The 13,000-nt window shown below is 34.6% G+C and overlaps 2 protein-coding genes across 4 annotated transcripts; one reads left to right on the forward strand and one right to left on the reverse strand.

Moving 5' to 3' along the window:
• The first annotated feature begins 700 nt into the window (after positions 1 to 700).
• Positions 701 to 5,846, forward strand: LOC107642275 (O-fucosyltransferase family protein). 2 transcript variants are annotated; one of them, XM_088486457.1, is made up of 10 exons: positions 701 to 1,156; positions 2,393 to 2,455; positions 2,550 to 2,628; positions 2,743 to 2,813; positions 2,906 to 2,994; positions 3,093 to 3,296; positions 3,521 to 3,788; positions 4,190 to 4,417; positions 4,582 to 4,779; positions 5,292 to 5,846. In XM_088486457.1, exons 1-10 carry the CDS (start codon positions 1,055 to 1,057, stop codon positions 5,502 to 5,504), a joined length of 1,515 nt encoding a protein of 504 aa, XP_088342583.1. In that variant the 5' UTR covers positions 701 to 1,054; the 3' UTR covers positions 5,505 to 5,846. The 2 variants fall into 2 exon arrangements, with proteins under 2 accessions (XP_088342583.1, XP_088342582.1); XM_088486456.1 differs by having other exon boundaries at positions 832 to 1,156; positions 2,740 to 2,813.
• Positions 5,847 to 6,790: 944 nt separating this feature from the next.
• Positions 6,791 to 12,574, reverse strand: LOC107642274 (mechanosensitive ion channel protein 2, chloroplastic). Of its 2 annotated transcripts, none has more exons than XM_016345572.3 (14): positions 12,293 to 12,574; positions 11,500 to 11,723; positions 11,346 to 11,405; positions 10,560 to 10,723; positions 10,323 to 10,446; positions 10,134 to 10,231; positions 9,919 to 10,032; positions 9,589 to 9,649; positions 8,959 to 9,108; positions 8,770 to 8,880; positions 8,464 to 8,631; positions 8,251 to 8,364; positions 7,934 to 7,990; positions 6,791 to 7,805 (listed from the first exon to the last, which is right to left on the reverse strand). In XM_016345572.3, exons 2-14 carry the CDS (start codon positions 11,572 to 11,574, stop codon positions 7,023 to 7,025), a joined length of 2,079 nt encoding a protein of 692 aa, XP_016201058.1. In that variant the 5' UTR covers positions 11,575 to 11,723; positions 12,293 to 12,574; the 3' UTR covers positions 6,791 to 7,022. The 2 variants fall into 2 exon arrangements, with proteins under 2 accessions (XP_016201058.1, XP_088344077.1); XM_088487951.1 differs by having other exon boundaries at positions 10,536 to 10,723; positions 12,293 to 12,480.
• Positions 12,575 to 13,000: the final 426 nt, after the last annotated feature.

A 13,000-nucleotide genomic window follows, 5' to 3' on the forward strand; every position in this document is an offset into this window, starting at 1 on the left:
TTTGAGTTCAATTTAAGAATTTGTTGATCAATAAATTATTATATGTACGAAAATAGAATTTAAAATTCTGATACTTATTTAAATAGAAGAATGAACTGTTTGATCAATCTAAATTAATTAATTTTTCAATATATTTATTAGTAATAATTTGAACATATACTCTTATTTTCAGGAAATAAAATTTACGATATTACATAAAAGAGTTATATTATGTGTACACTAAAATTAGCTATTAAAGTTACTCATGAGTATAAAATATATGTTAAAATATAAATATACATTAAAAATAAATTAAATTACACGTATATTTATATACAAATACATTAGGATGGAAAATCAGGTACAGTCGACTTCACGTGAAGTTAATACTTGAGAACCGTTAAATAATTTGACTGATTTGACTAAATTTTTATCTAACGACTCTCAGGTGTCAACTTCATATAAAGTCGACTTCACCTGAGTTTTTACCATGCATTAGTGACCGATTTTAGCTTACAAATAATATTTCTCTACATAGAAATGTAATGATAATTGATGAAAAGAAATTACAAGTGCGTGTAATTGGGAGAGGGTGGTGTTCATAAGGACAGCAACCCCATCATCTCATCCTAACAATTATTATTTAATTCGGTGAGTGCGTCCAGGTGTCCATGTGACCCTCCTTTACTCTCTCTACTTCCCTTCCTTCCTTCCTTCCTTCAAACCCATTCATTCACTTCATTTCATTTATTATTTTATTTTCACATACTATACACTATACACTGTATTCATAGTGTTATACTTGTATTATTTTAATGTCTCTATTTAATAGTCCGTTGGGTATATTATAAATAGGTGGGATCATTATGGTGAAGGGGTTTGCTTTCTCCTTCTTCTTCTTTCTTCTGTTTCTGTGCTCTTTATTATTAGTTTTCTAGTTAGTTACATTACATTACACCGTTTACCACACACCGCGTTTCTTCTTCTCTTTTTCTTCTTCTGGTGGTGACGGTGGTCAAAACAGATTCTGCAGTTTCCAGATCCGAGGTTCAACGAACCAACCTCTTCTCTGGCCATGGCAATGGAGCAGAACAACAATACTTCTCAGCATCAGAAGGCTATGCTATTTGCACTTGCATTCTTACTCTCTCTCTACCATGCCTCTTCTATGTACACGGTCAGAGTTTTTTTTTTTTTTTTTTTTTTTTTTTTTTTTAATTTAGGCCTGAGCTAGTTAGCTTCATTTCACTTTTGTTTCTTATCTTTGATTTTTATTGTATAGTTTTAATTTTTTTTTTCCGGTGGAACAGGTAGATTAGCGTTATAATTTTCTTTTGGTTATGCTATTTTTCTTTCTCAAGATTTTTATTACCGTTATATACTTTTTTTTTTACTGGAAGATTCTGTGATGTTATTGTTATTATTATTATTATTGGTTTTCAGTTGTTGATAACTGTCGGTGTAACTTGAGTTGCGCAAGAGTAAAGTTTCATTTTGGGGATTGAAGTTCAGTCACTTTTTATGTGTGTCTAACTGTCTATTGTTCTTAATTTGTTATTTGTTATTTTTAGCCAATTGATGAGGCCATTAATTATGGTTTTTTGGTTGTTACAAAATTGGAGCAAATCACGGCTCCTTGGTTAGCTTCTTTTTTGTTTTTTATTTTTTGGACATGTATTGTTTGCCAAGTGTCTGTAATTTTTTTCTAGCAAAAAAGAAAGGAGGAAATCCAAATTGAAAAACCCGGAAAAAAAGAGAGAAAGAAACGATATAGCTAAGTATCATTTAGCTTAAGTTCTGATATTTGGACAGAAATGATGATAGTGGGGTAGTAGAGATGTATCTTCTTGTCTCAAGATGATTTTACAGAGACACTAGATACACGATCCTATTTGGTAAAGTAGACATATAGAACTTGGCAAAATGCTTCTATGGCGGAGACAAAATTTTTATCTATCTGTGTTTCTCCATATTTACTTGCCAAACACGTCTATTGTACCCCTCCTTTTTTGAGTTCCAAAAATTAGCTTAAAAGTGTCTATTGACAGAAATATTTTGAAGTTATTTTGGTCTTTATCCCTTCTCCAAATATGATTGTGCACAGCAATGAGGAATGGAGGCTCTACTGGTTTTCAGTATACAACATTAATAGTGTTTATTGACTTTTAAGCCCTATGAGTGACTTAACATGAATAAGGTGTCAAGAAGGGTGGATTGTTTGCACTTTACTCTCATGATTATTGAACAAATATTTTTCCGTTCATGATTATTTTCATCACTAGTGTGATCATCATGTCAGAGGAACATTGTTGACTTCATGCTTTCACTGTGCCTAGTTTTTTCTTTGGTTTGCGTATATCATTAATAATTAGATTATCTGATTGCCTTCTAACTGCAACCTTGCTTCATGTAGGTCTATAATCCTATAAAACCTAGGCATTCGCGTCTTCTGAAGAGTGCTGTGCAACGTGAAACAGTAAGAGTTAATTGAGCAACAAATACATTTTCAAATGATTCTAACTGGATTATGTTATTGAAACATCTGTACTTGTTCTTTTCTCTCTGAATAGCCAACATCACAACTTTCTGAACTTTGGGCACCTTTGGAAAACCAAGGATGGAAACCTTTTGTTGAATCTACAAAGCCAAGTAAGAGAAATTAGAATAAATTATTTTGTTGTTTGTTGCAAGTTTGAGAACATTGGATATGTCTACTAGTTTGTTTAATCTTTTTGTGACCGGCTTTTGTATCGATTGAAGCAGCATTACCAGAAAAATCTGAGGGATATATCCAAGTATTTCTTGATGGCGGTTTGAACCAGCAGAGGATGGGGGTGGGTATTTAAAGTTTATTAACTACATCAGAAGCATTATCGTTTGTATGCATAATGTTAGTTGTGCTAAGTATTCATTTATTTTTATGTAGATATGCGATGCAGTTGCTGTTGCAAAGATACTGAATGCAACTCTTGTGATCCCATACCTTGAAGTAAATCCTGTTTGGCGAGATTCCAGGTAAGTTTCGGACACCATAATTGCAATTTGTGCAATCTTTTTAACGCTATGGATTTTGCATGACGTGTAGCATTGAGGTTGCTTATTTTTCTCTGCAGCTCCTTCTCTGATATATTTGATGTGGATCACTTCATTGATGTATTGAAGGATGATATTTCCATAGTTAAAGAGCTCCCTGATGAGTACTCCTGGAGCACAAGGGAGTACTATTCCATCGCCATTCGAGAAACCAGAATCAAGGCTGCACCCGTGCATGCATCAGCCCACTGGTATCTCGAAAATGTTTTACCTGTTCTGCAGAGGTTTGTAACCACCTTAATCTGTTACTTTAATGCTAATTGTACACCTTGAATGTTCTGTATCAATTCTTTCATGCACATGTGATGCAATCATTATGGTATTTACCTCTTCTTGAAAATGTATTGATCCTTACTTAATGTTAGAGAAGTTTTCCATTTCTTGATGCCATTATTCTATATTCTTTTTCAAATAATTTCTAATTCTTTGTATGCATTATTTCGTGCAGCTATGGTATTGCTGCAATCTCTCCATTTTCTCACCGTCTGAGTTATGACAACTTACCTATGGATATCCAGCACCTGCGCTGTAAAGTCAACTTTCAGGCTTTAATCTTTGTTCCGCATATTAGAACACTCGGAGATGCCCTTGTAAACCGTCTGCGATATCCTCAACAAGCTGATGGAGAAATGAGCCCCAACTACATCAGAGAAGTCACTGGTGCTGGTGATAGTAACGCAGGGAAATTTGTTGTTCTTCACCTTCGTTTTGATAAGGTATTTCACTTTTTCATTTATTGATAATCTTAAAAATCTATACGAGATTGTAATATGTGTCTCTATTTATTTTTTCTTTTATTTTGGTGGTACGACTATCTATTCATTATGAGAGTGCTTGAGTTGCATCCATTTGGTGGCACCTTATAATGCAAACATTGCTTATCATGGAAGAGGTAAATATTAAATTAAGAGGTAAATATGTCCAGATCATTAATTGTCTTATACACAAGTTAAAATCTAAATTAGCACACCTATGAGAATTTTGTAGTTCAGGTGCGCTTGGGTGGTTCCTTCACTATGTATCTCTTTTTTCGTTTGTTACAGTGGATTTGTTTGTAAACTTGAAGTTTAGCTATGTAATATATATACATTGTTTTCTGGTTCTCTTTTTTCGGCAGGATATGGCAGCTCATTCAGCCTGTGATTTTGGTGGCGGAAAAGCTGAAAAGTTGGCCCTTGCAAAGTATAGACAGGTCATGTGGCAAGGAAGGGTGGTTAATTCCCAATTTACTGACGAGGAGTTGAGGGGTCAGGGTCGCTGCCCGATGACTCCAGAAGAGATTGGTTTACTACTAGCAGCTCTGGGATTCGACAACAGCACTCGTGTCTATCTTGCCTCGCACAAGGTTTTTTAATCATGTTGCTTCTTAGTTTGATGCTTGAAAGACTTGTCTGCTGCTTCTTAGTTTGACACTTGAAAGACTTGTCTGCAAGTGATTGTCATCTTCTATAATTAGGAAGGTGATTCCATTTTCATCGATTTTAAGAAATAGTAGTGATGATTTTCCAGGTTTATGGTGGAGAAGCAAGGATTTCAACTTTGAGGCAATTGTTTCCACTGATGGAAGACAAGAAGAGCCTTACTTCACCTGAGGAGAGGACCCTGATAAAGGGAAAAGCTTCTGTATTAGCTGCACTTGATTACTATATCGGCGTGCACAGTGACATTTTCATTTCCGCTTCTCCAGGAAATATGCACAATGCAATGGTGAGTTGCACTATTTTTATGTTTACCTACATTATTTTTCAATTTATGTTCTATCATATGTCTTGAAGTCTCTTCAATGCTATGCTATTTCTTCCAACCTAACTAGTATTGAATAATAATGATGGAATGATATATATACATCATGTGGGCCTAGTGAAAGTTTGAAGGGTCATATCATAATGAAGTTCCCTGTTGGCCAAGGCAAAGAATTGAAATATCTTGATTTCTTAAAAATAAACATTAAGGAAATTTCAATTATTCCATCCTCCTTAACAATTATTGAATTGGACAAACTGCTACATTACAAAATCAATGTATTTGGATACAATTTCAGATACATTTATTTGAGAATTCGGAGTAACTTTTGTTCTGAAATTTAAAATTAAATGTCATCACTTGGTACTTGGTATGAATAAATAGCAATGCTGTCTATCTAAAGACAGTGGCTATCTAAAGACAGTGGAATTGAATTGGATCATAACTAATGATCAATATTTTGGATGATGATATAGGTTGGACATAGAACCTATTTGAACCTAAAGACCATAAGGCCAAACATGGCATTGATGGGGCAGCTTTTCCTCAATAAAACCATGGAATGGCCAGAATTTCAGCAATCAGTGATTGAAGGTCACGAAAATAGACAAGGGCAACTCAGGCTAAGAAGGCCAAAACAGTCAATATACACATACCCTGCACCAGATTGCATGTGCCAAGCTCAGTAGTAGTAGTATATATATATATATAATAGTTAATATTACTATAATTACCATAAATATTGTTCACGGATGAGTAGTCACTAGCCACTAGCCAGTGTATTTTTATATAGGTTTTCAGTGTCCCTATTATTTGACATTTTGTATCTGGTGAAATAAAAGCATGTCCACCCTCTCTCCTCTCTTCCTCTCTCTCCTATTCATGAGTTTGTTACCATGTTCTTGGTAAGAGTGCTTGATAGTTGTATTTGTGTGAGTTATGTACTTTTGAGATGATAGCATTCTTAGCAAGAGCAATATTTATATTGTTGTTTATGATTCAATAACATGATCCATATTGTTGTTGACAAATGAGTTCCCCTGAATTAGATTGTTCTTCAGCTATGGTAATTTCATTCAATTAAAACTAAAAGAAGAGGTCTACAAGAAATATGGTCAAATTGTCAATTGTAAATTGGCATCAATCCATTAATGTGGCAGATGGAAAATAAAGATTAGAACATGAGATACATGAAGACAGATTGGTTTGTATCATTGCAGAGGGGAATATGACAGTGATCTCTTTCTATACACTATGATAGCTGTAAAGTTGCTGTGTCCCCATCTTTGACTAATACAACATTCACAGATAAATTGGAGGGACCTCCTAATTGCAATATTCGGTGAACATGAATGAATCATATAATATATTTGATCACCAATATGTATGTCTTTTCATATTCTATTGAGTCATAACACCACAGAAATTAAGTATATGATAATAAAAAATGTTCTTGCTAGTTCTCACTTGATGCACTTCCGGAAATGACCGTTTGTGCAATATGTAGCGAAGAAATTGTGTTTATAATTCAATGTATGATGATCACTAAATTTGTTGAGTTTTACCCCTAAACGGAAATACTTGTTAAGCATATCAAAATTGGTGTGTTCGTTTATATAAAGATGTTTGATTATGTGTGCTCATAAAATATGCATTAAGCAACTCCCAAGAAAGTCAATTTAATAGTAAGTGCAATTCCGTACCACACCCATGGACATGAAAATATTGAGATTTGAAAAGATTGATTGCATTCTTGAATTCTTCCATGGTCAATTAATTTATTTCTTCAGGCAATATAAAAAACATATCAAAGATGTCTCAAGTGTTCCATTAAGGACACTTTCTTCCATGGTCAGTTAATTTATTTCCTTAGGCAATCTTGCCAATTCGATAAAAATAGCTCATAATGCTCATTAGCTATTGTGAGCCATAAATTACATGAAAAGCTAGTGGTAACTAATTTGGGAGTACGTTATTTTTCAAAAGATTTTTCCTTTTTCTGATTTTTTTTTTGGTAAGAACATCTAACAGATAATCAAAGGGAAGGTGATGACGACATGTACATAGGTGGTTGTGGGGTGAGTTTCAGGTTCAAAAGTTGAGTGTTTACTAACACTAACCACACTCAGCCTTAAAACAAGGTGGTTAAAACTCATTGATCACAATGGATATTAGATAACTAGAAACCCCCCACTTGGGAAGTACAACTATACATTTTTCTTGTCATTTCCATCCCCGCCCTTTGGAGATCCATTTCCACCATGGGAAGCAGCCATTTCCTTTGCCTCTCTAGTTGCGGAAGTCTCAATACCCTCCTCAATAGGAAGGGTCCTCTTTGATCCCTCCAATGCAACACCAAGTACTATATTCTCTTCAAGAACAGGCCTTGATGCCGGAGAAAGGGCAGGAGGAGGTTGTGTAGCCAGTTTCCTTTCCCCTTGTTGCTTTGTTGGTGTATTCGTAGGAACTCCACTGGCTTTATCGACATTGCCTGTTCCCGAGGAGGAAACTACACTCTCGGATTCAATATTAGGTTTGATGTTTTTAACAGCCTGACCCTTGGAATCTGGTTTTATCGGCTTGTTCTCACCCACTTCAGGATCAGGCTTGGGTGTCAACACAGTCTTGGCATTTCCGTTTGTGTTAGAATTAGATGTAGCGACTTTGGCATCCGCCTCGGAGTCATCTTGTATTCCTGATGAACCAACCTTTGTTTCAAGTCTGGTTTGCGCAGTTGCCTTGTTATCTTGATCTCCAGCTGCTCGTGCTGATCGGACTTTTGCTTTATCATCTGCACTGATCTTGTTAGGTGATTCAATCATTAATAATGGACGGTTAGATACAGTTCCGGCACCACTAATTGGGGAATCTGAGTATGGTATGTTGTCCAATTCAGCATCACTGTATATTTTCTGCAGGGTGCGAACTGGTGTTGCAAGACGGGCTCTGTGATGACCAATAACTCTAAGAAGATCCAACAGTATAGCTTCCTAATCACAGAATTAAAAGTTGGAAGATCAACATTTTTTTCTTCTGGTAAATAGAAAATCAGTTAAATCCTAGAGCAATATCACGAAAATTAGACAGCACATTGTAGATAAACAAGGCATGTTATTACCTTAACACATAAATATTCTTCAAAATGTGAGGTCTTGACGAAACATGACACCAATATCTGAAAATCATGGAAAAAAGAGATGTATTATATCATTGAAAATAAATATCCTAGGCATCTGATCATAAAATGTTTACAATGTAATCTCAAACTAATCTTCTATATGAAGAAAACCAAAGCCAGAAAAATACACCAAAAACTGCAAAAATAAATTTTTGCAATAATTTTGTTTATGCTTAATGGTACCATGACTATAGTTAGCAATTTATTGGAAAACAGAAGAACCAATTTGCAATATAATTTAAGCACTTTATACAAACCAAAAGGGCCTGATTTTCAGGATTTATATTGTCAAGGAACACCCTCCTGTGCAACCTCTGCTGCTCAACTTGAGGATTTTTCGCTAGTACTTTTCGCATATCGGCAACAATATTCTGCAGAAGAACTAATCCATTTAGCACAGGGAGACATCACAAAATCCTATGTAGCAAAATAAAGCCAGTTGGATAGAAACTGCATTAACTACTGCTCACATTAATCTTTTTTACATCCAAATGACTAATGGCTAAATGGGTTTTGATTCGCCAATGTGTTTTCTGAGTGAGGTTTCGCACAACATTCACTGTGAATTTGTGGTTTGGAATGTGCACAGCTTCACCATCTTCACCTCTTACAATAGTAGGTGACCACCAGCCAACATGCTGCATAAACAGAAAACATCAGTGGCCAAAAGAGCCTCAAAGATATCCCGAAACACAAACAGTATACAATATTTTGTAATTTCCTTTTATATATATATTTACCACAGTCAATACTTAAGAATGTGTAATTTGACCCACCTCAACGGTACCAGAAACTTCATATCCTTCAATCTTCGTTTGAATCCACTCATTAATCACAAAAGGACGAGTTGCATGGATCATCGCACTTGAAAGGAAATTTGTAAATATCTAAAACACACAACATTTTATGTCAATGTGCGCCAAAATATAATGGAATCAAAAGATCAGAAGCACAACAGTTCCCACCTCACGACCGGCAAGAGTCAACAAAACTGTCCCAAGACCTCCAGCAGTAACCCATCTCTGTGTAGAGAAGCCTAGCAATTCCATGAACAGTGAAAAGGCTGCAATCCATACGGCCGAATAGACAGCTTTTCCCGCAAATTGGAATCCCATCTGGTAAAAACAGGAAATTTATTATATACACCAGAAATTGAGCCGCAACTAATGTGTTACTAATAATCAACAAATCACCACAATCTGGCTTTTTAGTTTTTAACAATCAACATCAACAAATTTAAGTTGCAAGCAGCCTAGTTTTCATTATCATATCATTTAAATACATGTACACAGGCAGAATGAATTCTTTTAACCAAACCAATTAACATAAAAAAGACATACTGGAATTGTGAATTGCTATCAATGTGTAAAACAAACTGAGAGAGAGCAAGGATGCTGAATGCTAAATATAATAGAACATGGTATAGCAGGGAAAACGACTTCCCCAACTATGGGAAACCAAGCTTCAACAGTCAGTATATTAAATTTACGAAGTTGACAGGTAATAATTGGAAACTAGATGGTAGTTTTTCCATTTTCAAACTTCAAACAAGACTAACATGGTAGTATCCTTCACAGGACACAAAGAATACATACATTTCTTGTCTCACTTGGATCAGTGCTCTCAGATAAGAATTTCTGCGTTTGCTGAATCACACTGCATATTGCACAATTAGTTTTATCAAAGCAAAACTTAGTAAACAGATTATTTTGAAAAAAAAATCACATTGAGGAACTCAAGCTGACAACAATGATATCTTGGAAAACATACAGTTTAATAGTCCAATAGAGAAAACCCCAATGGGCATAAGCAGTTAAGCAGAAGTTATTTCAACTGGAAGTGATTAGGTGCATTGTTAAGCGAATAGTGATCAAATTGTTCAGCAGTGTTAATAGATCATGACAAAAGCAAGGGAATCGGCATACCTTGATAAACAATAGGCAAAGGCCAGAACAGTTGACAATGATCTTACAAAATGCAGAAGCCGTTCCTTAATAACCTGGCTAGTTTCTGTAGGTAGAATTACTGGTTCCAATGCTCTGAAATTAAATAAATATTCACTATGCAGAAAATTGATGCATATAGAAAGATATAAAGTATTCATCTTCTGATAAATTTTAATGTGCCATAACAACGAAACCTGCAAAAGAGTATTGCTCCAGTCCATAAAAGTAATGGCCGAAGGTAAGAAGTTACTATATAATGTGTTTTACTTTTCTTCCAACTATTATCACTCCTCTGCAAAATAAAGTAAGCAAATTAGACTTGCATACTAATAGCCCTGAATCAGTTAATATAAACATGAAGAATAGAATAACTGCAGTGTAACCTGGAAAAGCAATTTCCTTATCTGACATGCTAATGGACCAACACCCCATGTTGCAAAAATGATAATGGCAACTGAAGGCATCAACTTTAATATTACAGGATTACTATGTATCTGATTAATAGACCTGCAGAAAAGAAGGGGGAAAAATTGTAATTGCAGACCAACACCAAAAGGAATAAGCTAATAAAAGAGAACTCAAATACATACACTTACTAGGCTAAAAACCACAAAATTTACCTTGCCAACAACGTAGCAGCCACCTTAACAACAGGTAGCTCACTTGGTTGGCTTGGTACTAGAAGAGAATGGCACGTAAATGGGCGAGACTTGTAAGATAATGTATATGTTGGCCTGTTAATGTGATGAAATTGTCGAATCCCCCAGCTATCCAGTTTCATGAACTAGAATAGAAGATTATCTCAGAGAACTCTCTAATGAATAGTAAATGCCAAACAATTTCATTAATGTTGAAAAGGAATCATTTTCATCTCATCATCTTTTTTAAACATTAAATCATAGGCAAATCCATGTAGACAAGAAGCATATTTTCCCTTGACAATGAGGACAAATTCTTACTTACTCCATGGAGAAAATCTTTTTTTCCTCCACACCATTCATCTACCTTTTATTCTTATTTCTCTTATTTTTTTTCTCTCTCTTACTTTTCAAATTTAATGAATAAGATCACACCATAGATTAAGAATTTATTAGTCATGGAATATATAAGAATGTCTCAAAAATGAGTCATTTCCTTAAGTCCAAAACATATCCATTAAATTTTATGTAACACAGATTCCACTGGTATTGAACCAGAAATTATTTTCCAAGAGAAAGAAATGATACAAGATAATAAATAAAGTAAAATCAAAAGTAAATAGTACTATTAAATCCATGATCACATGTTAAACAAAACGGCAGAGTATGTATGTCATAGTAAATTTTCATAACAATGCTATGCAAAAATTTTTCACATCAATTACACATTATCAGCAAGTTAACACAATAAATATTTTAAGAGCATACCGAAAGAGGATATGATGGGCCTGTATTCAGTAAATGTAGCTTGCTTCTTCCCACAACCAACTGTACACCATAAAGTGGTATCAAGGTGAGAGCAGAGGCAAAAACAATTAAGTGTACACAACAACCAAAAAGAAACGTAAGAGAATTCTTGTACCGGATGTTTATGGCGGCCTGGTTTCCTGCAAAGTCCCAGTCCATGGGTCAGCTGCAGAGAACCGGGAAGGGCCATTCTTGTATCAAAATGGATAGCCAAGAAGGCCTCACTAGTAACCAAAGATCAATGAAATTCAACTTCTATAGTATTGCTGACTTTGACACAATACGATACTGTCTCAAAACAGATAAAGTGGCGACTATGACAATCTGCTACTCAGCTTCCTGTAGTTAAACTGATATTAGTTGTGTGAGCAATGAAATATTAAGGATATTATATCAAATATTTAAATTTTCTGCGCATCAAATCCGATTTCTAGAATGACTAAAACCAGCTCTTGAAGGGAAACATCATAAAACCCATACAAGAAACCTACATCTCCTATTCCCTCTAAAATCTATTAGAGATTGAAGGGCAAAATTATTGGCCACAAATCAACCAATTCACTTACTCTTCAAATTCCTTTTCACTGCTTCCTTAGCATCACCATCTAACTAGGCACAATAGAGCCAAAACCCTAGCAGCTAAACATTTAAATACCACTGCTTTCTTAACCACCAAATGCAACAGTTTCATATACCCAATATATATGTGTTGGAAAAAGACAAATCCCCCTGTGTAAATCTATGTCAACAACAGCAGCATGAGAATCAAAAGTCAAAACCACCAAATTAGGGGATAAAACTATATACATGAAACTGCGAGCGTGCAATCAAACTTAAAAATTAAGTTGGGGATATTGAGATACATGTCAAAAAGATTCAAAATTTGGAAAGCTTGGATTATGGGCAACCTTTTGATGAAGAAGGAGAAGAAGCAGCAGAAGCAGCTAGGTCAGGTGACAGGGTTTATTCCGCTAAAAACTCGAAAAAGTGAGAATCTTTAGAACGATTTTGGTGTGGCTTCTTCTTCTTGTTCAGCTTCTACGAGGCGCAACGCAAGCGAAAGAAGTTATTTCATTTCTTCTTTGTTTTTGTCATCGGTGATTTTGGGTGGACCCGACCGAAAGTCTTCGTTTGTGTGCCAGAAGAATTGTTGCTTCTAGCCACCATTTCTGTTCCACGTGTCCTTCTCCAACAAGCACTCCTTCCCCACCAATGATTTTATCGTCTCTTTTTTGTTTGTTTTTGGAGGTTTGGAGCATGGAGTTTACCATTTTTAGGAGTTTATGAAAATATTTACAGATCACTTTTTTAAAAAAAGTATTTTTCAGAAAATTTGATAAAATAAGTCTCATATTTAAAATAACAACTATAATAAATTTATACAAAAAATTAGTTGGTCACAGATAAAATATATATTAAAATAAATTAAATAATATATATATTTATACAGAAAAATATATAATAAATAATTATTTATATATATATAAAATATTTTGTAAAAGTAATAAATAAATGACTAATTTTGAACTTTTTATTATAATCTTAAAAAAATTAACTTAATTTACAAATTACTATTTTTAATTATGAATTGTTAATATAAAATAAAATAAACCAAT

This window comes from Arachis ipaensis, chromosome B5 (assembly GCF_059453495.1).
Source record: "Arachis ipaensis isolate K30076 ecotype BB chromosome B5, ASM5945349v1, whole genome shotgun sequence".
In the NCBI taxonomy this organism is placed as follows: domain Eukaryota; kingdom Viridiplantae; phylum Streptophyta; class Magnoliopsida; order Fabales; family Fabaceae; genus Arachis; species Arachis ipaensis.

What these genes read in the sequence shown, in the direction of transcription:
- LOC107642275 (XM_088486456.1), top strand. Translation starts at nt 1,055, where the DNA reads ATGGCAATGGAGCAGAACAACAATACTTCTCAGCATCAGAAGGCTATG. An exon ending in TGAACCAGCAGAGGATGGGG is followed by an intron (nt 2,814 to 2,905) that starts GTGGGTATTTAA and finishes ATTTTTATGTAG; the next exon opens with ATATGCGATGCAGTTGCTGT. An exon ending in TTCACCTTCGTTTTGATAAG is followed by an intron (nt 3,789 to 4,189) that starts GTATTTCACTTT and finishes TTTTTTCGGCAG; the next exon opens with GATATGGCAGCTCATTCAGC.
- LOC107642274 (XM_016345572.3), bottom strand. Translation starts at nt 11,574, where the DNA reads ATGGCCCTTCCCGGTTCTCTGCAGCTGACCCATGGACTGGGACTTTGC. An exon ending in GCTGCTACGTTGTTGGCAAG is followed by an intron (nt 10,447 to 10,559) that starts GTAAATTTTGTG and finishes TCTTTTCTGCAG; the next exon opens with GTCTATTAATCAGATACATA. An exon ending in CTGAAAATCAGGCCCTTTTG is followed by an intron (nt 7,991 to 8,250) that starts GTTTGTATAAAG and finishes CATGATTTTCAG; the next exon opens with ATATTGGTGTCATGTTTCGT.